The 6,963-nt window shown below is 25.1% G+C and overlaps 1 protein-coding gene across 1 annotated transcript; it reads right to left on the bottom strand.

Moving 5' to 3' along the window:
• Positions 1 to 2,076: 2,076 nt before the first annotated feature.
• LOC135928237 (phosphatidylethanolamine N-methyltransferase-like) lies at positions 2,077 to 6,693 on the bottom strand. Its single transcript, XM_065464641.1, has 6 exons — positions 6,556 to 6,693; positions 6,401 to 6,516; positions 6,210 to 6,355; positions 6,056 to 6,167; positions 3,445 to 3,519; positions 2,077 to 3,288 (listed from the first exon to the last, which is right to left on the bottom strand). Exons 1-6 carry the CDS (start codon positions 6,643 to 6,645, stop codon positions 3,180 to 3,182), a joined length of 648 nt encoding a protein of 215 aa, XP_065320713.1. The 5' UTR covers positions 6,646 to 6,693; the 3' UTR covers positions 2,077 to 3,179.
• Between the last annotated feature and the right edge of the window lie 270 nt (positions 6,694 to 6,963).

Below are 6,963 nucleotides of genomic sequence, written 5' to 3'. Positions count from 1 at the left end.
TAGCCGTTTTTAAAAATAGGCTCAAAACGAGCCACAACACTACATAATAATATAGGTATATTTTTATTTGGATTATAATGGATATACTCATATTAATAATGTATAGATAAATTAATATTTTAGAAAAAAATATTATAAAAATATAATATATTAATAAGCCAAATTTCTTTAGGCCCTAATTCATTATTTAAAGATTACTCATATACCCTTCCATAAAAATGCTTAAACAAGATAAAATGCTGAAGTTCAAATTGGTACTGGGAAAAAATACCCCAGTAAAATAACCCATATATTTCTTATTTTCGTAAAGATTATTTGTTATAGTAATAAATACAATATCCATCCTTAATTACGAAATTAAGTAGAGATTTAATAATTTAAAATAATAATTATATTGATTAACATCGAATATTAAAGGAAATAGCTCTTATAAAATCTGGGAGGCTTCGCATCCCATCACGATATTCCTGCAAAGTTTCTTTAACCTAATCTGGGTATTATAACTCTGCGATTTTTTTTCGGTGTCCAACTATCTACATGCCATCGTTCAAGTTTAGTTTCATCGGTAGCCACATCTCATTCCATTTTTTTAAGCAATACAGATTGATGGGTGTTTATTCCCAACCAGATTAGAAAAACGATGATTCCAACCTTCACATTGATTATTTGTGCGTTCTTCGTCTGATAGAGTGCTCTGATTCACGTTCCAAGTTTCTGGGGAAAATCGAGGCTCAATTCGACGTGTTTGGAATTGAGAATTGCTTCTTGTGACAAATTCTATAAATATGAAAAAAAAGTCCGGGGATTTATTTTCCGGGGGTTATTTTACTATCACCAATAAATATGTATATTAAATTAAATACTTTATTGCCCTCAAGTGCTAATGCTGAACGATTATTTAATATAGAAAAGCTTACCTTCTGATAGTCGCTCTAAATTCGGGATGGCAGTAAAGAAATGTAATAAAAAAATATATATTATATATTTAAAATTAGTCGTATTTTTTATTTGTGGAAATAGATATGTAAAAATTCTAAAGTAACGTAAAAAGTGCGCTACTTTGTTATTGTTCAATATCAAGATGAATTTTAATCCCCCCCCCCCCTACCATAAAGCAAATTCTTGGCCACGCGCCTGACGTTATATTATAAAGAAATAATATGATTTACTTAAATTTCAAAAACATATGTTGATAAAAAAAAATTATTATAATAGCCAAGAAAATATAATTTATAAAAAACAAAATCTGTGGCACATCAAAGAAACTATTAAATACAGAGACGTATCTTAACACTAACTTGATTAATAAAACTCAATTAGTCCAATTATAAAAATAATTTTTTGTTTAACAACCTGATCTTACATGGTTAATTTTTCTTTAAACTACATCACAATCGCAAATTTAAAAAAAAAGTATATAATATAATCAAACTGGTAAAACAAAATTTATTTAAAAAAAAAATGATAATTAAAATAATCCAAAAAATATTAATTATCCAAGAGTTTAGTTATGACAAATGTATCCTATGGAATGGAATTAAGGAATGTCACGAAGGTTAGTTTCATCGAATATGACTTATAATGCCTTATTTACCCTAGAGGTCGAGATATAAAATGGTCGATTTATAGAAAAAATTGATTATATAAAGAAAGAAAGAAAGAAAGAAAGAAAGAAAGAAAGAAAGAAAGAAAGAAAGAAAGAAAGAAAGAAAGAAAGAAAGAAAGAAAGAAAGAAAGAAAGAAAGAAAGAAAGAAAGAAAGAAAGAAAGAAAGAAAGAAAGAAAGAAAGAAAGAAAGAAAGAAAGAAAGAAAGAAAGAAAAAAAGAAAGAAAAAGAAAGAAAAAAAGAAAGAAAAAGAAAGAAAGAAAGAATCCTTTCTTTAACAAGATCTGCCGATTTTAGGCTAGTTTCAGGTATCAATTAATGATATTCCAAGATTGAGTGAAATTCAAAAACTTTTTAACAAATTATTTTGTAAACTGACTTTGATTGAGTTCCAAATGATTAATAAATGATTTTACATCTCATGTTAATGTCATTATATTATATATCTATAATGATTATGATATATAATTTTATAAATTGGTAGTTAACAAAATATTCTTTACTTATAGTTATTAGTTACAATATGATTTATGGTTGATTGCATGTTTATTTCAAAATTATATACACATATCAACGATTAATAGCAGTTTCCCAAGCGGTTCAACTGGGAGGTAGTTAACGGTCTAAATAAATCGTACCGTGTTGATCTTAGGTGAGATCAAAGAACTTGAAAGGTTTAAGTATCTGTCATTTTTTCTATGGAACTGATGCGTTTTGGTAATTTCGCAAATTAATGATTAATTCCAAGTAGGCCACCGAAAATCGAATCGAATAATTTTACTATTTGTTTTCGAACAAATTGAACAAATATATTAATGAATAATTCAATTTATTCTGATATTTTATTTTGCACACAATAAAAAATTACAAAATATAAATTTTATATTGCATAATTAATTTAAAAAATAACTATTTTATAAATTAGCTATTCTTTAAGACACGTTTTATTATGCCTAACCCCCAAAAACATGATTATTACATAACGATGGCCTTATTAATACACTCGTAGAGAATTGTAGTAGCATAATTTTGTTTAAAAAAACCCCACAAAAATTTAACAATTTGCAATAATTTTACATTTCGACCTAATGATAAGCTAAGAACTAGATTACATTGCACAGTACAGTACGACTACCATATCAGATAAATGAATGCACAAACATTATATTATAAAAATCGAAATTTTATTGCAAGTTTTTTTTAAAAAAAAGATCATTGTATCGCCTTATTATTTAATTTGTAAACTTATCATCTCCTAAATTTAAAAATGGTTATTTGAGATATTTGATATAATGTAAATGCTCCGCATCTTTATCCGCAGGTAAATATAGATTTAAATGATTGTGTAATTGGCGGAAAAAAAGAAAATATAAAATGTCACCGGATGATAATGAATCCCTAATAATAATCGACTTTTGATATAATAAAATAAAAAATATATTTAATGGTAAGGAAAATTAAATAACTTTATGCAGGTAACATTATCAAGTGATTGCAGCAGTTGATTTAAAAAAAAATTGAAATGTATAATTTAAAAAATATTCAAAAAATTGGCTACTAGCATATGAGCAATTTTATTCGATTTTTTGTGCTCTTTTAACAATTTTGGATTTGGAAGTTAAATCTCCATTGGAAGCGGATTTATTAATGTTGCTTTGAGAATAAATGTATTCCGTGAAGGGCCTTATAAAAAATAAATATAAGAAATAAAGCAGATATAGAATTTATTATATGATATAAATAAAATATTTATACCAAATAAGAATTAAAATATAAACAACAATCTCAAAAAGGTAATTAATATAAAAAATATTTGTAATGAATGAAAACATTACTTACTCCTCAAACATGATTGCTATACGGTATACAATCCAAATCCATACAGATAACACAATACCAGCCAAACTGCTATGTCTGAATATATTATACAAAAAATTTTTTTTTTAGATTCGGTTAATCAAGGAGAAAATTATGAACCAATCATGTATTAACATTGATTGATTACATAAACAGAATTTAAAATGATCTTCAGAATAAATGAACATTTTTGCAAACAAATTTTTGATCAAATTTTACATAAAATTCCAAATATTCTATAAAGTAAATCTTTTGCGATTTTCATGCTCAACAATAATTATATCACAAATTTTTTCAAAAGAGATTATGATCTTCAAAGAATTTTTTTTCTTTGACAACAAATTGATTTGTAAGGTAAAGCCTTATTTTCAAAAATGAAATCCCAAACTTTAGAAAGATTTAAAATGAGTAAATTAGAGAACATAACACAGTATTATAAATTTATGTATAGTTCAATTAGCATACTTTCAATTTATTCCCAATCCCAAGATTCAACTCCCCTCTTGGGATATGAATATTTAATAATTCATTATATATCATAATGTTTTTGTGCCCCTTCATAATTTTTTCCAACATATTTATATGATCATAAGAAATAATTAAAATTTATCATAATTATTTATTGGTTTGATCAGTTAAATTTTTTTAAAAATTGTATAAGATTAAAATTGATCAGGATAATAAACACTATTTATTTATTATTAAATAATTTATTTTAAAAATGAATTTAATAGTAAAAAATTGTATCTAATGATACCCAGATGTGGGAAAACGTATCTCTGGTTAAAATGTAATGGTTGCTTCTAGGGTGAAAATCGTCAATAAAACATAAATATATTTATAATATCTCAATTAAATGATTAATAAAAAATTTAGTTTAGACTTTTTTAAATTTGTCTTAAATTTTTAACTTTTTTCCTAAATGATGAATGAATATAGGCAATAATTATTTCAAACTACCTCTAAGGTTTTTAAATATTTATTACCATTTCGTTCAGCCCTAAACCAAGTGGTGTGTCCCTAGTGAAGTAAATAAAATTGTCACTAACTTTTAAGATAGTGAATATTGTTCTACTATTAAAAACTTTTTATCAGGTAACAAAATAGCTTCTTTTTTTTAACTTTCACGGAGTAAAGAAAATTGGAGGTAAATACTCCCAAAAGGTTTGTCATTTTGTCTGCTATCCATAACTCTTATCCAGGCAAAGATACCAATTGATCAGCCCAGCCTTATAAATAAGATAATGTTTTTAGGCCCAGCCTGGAAAATTTAAAAATTCTATTTCCTGGCCAAGCCCGGATTGCCCCATCCTGTATTATTTTTAAAAAAATTAATGGCCCAAGAATAATATACCAATTCGCCATTTTAAGGTTTGTTCTTCATAATACAAAATCATTGAATATCTATTAAGTTTTTAAATTATAATTTTGAAATGAAGATTATTTATCATTTTATACCATGGGTTACATTTGTGTTTATTTTTGGTAAAATGTATTTTAGTAATATTGTATGTTTGATTAGCTAAAATTAAGTTATAAAAAATAATCTCTAAATTAAAAAAAATCTGGATAAGGCTGAAAAATTTTTATAAAAAAAAATCCTTGATGGCTGGAAAATTTAAATGTGGCCAGGCCAAGCTGAAATTTTTTTTTTTTTAAAAAAAAATCTAGACCATGCAAATGGTACCTCTGCAGATTTCTGATTAATGTATTTAAAAATGTTTTGAAAATGCAACGACCAAATTATATTCTAATTAAATCTAAGGTGATGATAAATGATATATTTTATAAAATTAGAAGCATTGGGAAGTGTTTTGCAATGCAATCAACTCATTATTTTGCTAGAAAAATCGAGAGCCATTTTTGATCTCAATTTTTCACGCAGGAGCACTTGGGATGTTTGTTTTTGTCATTTCATTATTGGTAAAGTCCCTTCCATCCCTTATTTCTACCAGATATGGGCTGGGGGAATATAACTTCCTTCAAAATTTATTTTATTTTTTCATAGAGGAGCTCAATCTATATTTGGATGGTTATATTTTTATCGATTATAAATCGATTCATATTATTATTTAATAACATTTATATTTTATCGTGTAATCTTAATTAAATTTCATATTATAAAAGATAATTTTAAGATGAAGCAAGTTATGCTATTTTATTATTAGGATGAGACAATTTTGTTACTATTTGTAATAATATTGCATATAAGATATAAATATTTGGAAGTTTGGATAAATAAATTAAAATTTCATAAAAAATATTTATTTTTTAATTAATAATTAATCCATGCTTTATATATGTTAATTTATCTTTTTCTTTTTTAGTTGTTATTTTTCAAAATTTGATGAGAATAAATTTAAAGCTTATCATTTTAAGTTCAACAATTTTTTTTAGCATATCTCTCCTAAAAGCAAATTCCTAGCTAAGTCTCAGAAAGAATAATAAACAAATAGCTTAATTTTAGAAAAAAAATGAATCAATATCCCATATTAAGTGCCATAATACATTAAATTTATAATATACATATTAATTTTCCTCAATAAATTTAAAAAATTGTGTAAATTATAAAAATAATATTAATATATCTTACATTAAAGATGTCCCAATAAAATTTAAGGAAGATCCCCAATACATAGGATTTTGAACAATTGAGAAAGGGAAACTTTCAATCTTTCTGCTAAGCAAAAAGCCAAAATAATCACCTAAAACAAAAATGTAAAATGATATATTTTATTTTTATTTACCTAAATATGTATTCACAAATCCTAAACGGTAAAAACTACCTAAAACTAATATGAGACCAATGATAAGGCATATCCATCCTAAGAGATGAATGATAGAATTATCAAATGGCTCAAATTTTGGCTGAGATTTTAGGGCAATTTCAAAACTTAACAAATATTAATATTATTATATCAAGCTTTTAATTTCTTACATCCAATTTCTATAACTTGATAAAAGGAATATTGAAATACCAAATATATAAACCGCTGTTAAAGGATCTCCAACGAGTTTTGAAATAAAATGAGTTTGATATTCAACCCTCCCTACCTAATATATTTTACTGAGGTTAAAAAATATTAAAATTACAATATTCCAATAGAGGGGAGATAGAAAAATAAATAATAGAGCCAATCTAAAATAGAACTCATGTATATTCAAAAAATATTCAATATTCATCTTTAACACGTTTATCTTTAAATTTTAAACGAATAAAAAATACTGTGCCAAACATAAAATTAAGATGCCAAAATAGTAGACGTTTGGCTGACAACTTTTTAACATCCATCAATCTGTTCGTTCACACAAAAATAAGGTATATTTTAAATTTTATTAGACTTTATCCGAAAAATACCCTTTCAAAAATTATTCCATTTTAATACATTTTAATTTTTTTAAAAAATTTGTGAGGCTTTGTCCCCAGCGTCTACATGATAGGATTATAAACCTTACTCATAAAAAAATGACTATACCACCAAAAAAATTTTGCCACCTATG

This window comes from Gordionus sp. m RMFG-2023, chromosome 4 (assembly GCF_954871325.1).
Source record: "Gordionus sp. m RMFG-2023 chromosome 4, tfGorSpeb1-WG-v2, whole genome shotgun sequence".
Classification (NCBI taxonomy): Eukaryota; Metazoa; Nematomorpha; class Gordioida; order Chordodea; family Parachordodidae; genus Gordionus; species Gordionus sp. m RMFG-2023.
The sequence above is the reverse complement of the archived record's forward strand: the minus strand, read 5'-3'. Positions and strand labels throughout refer to the sequence as shown.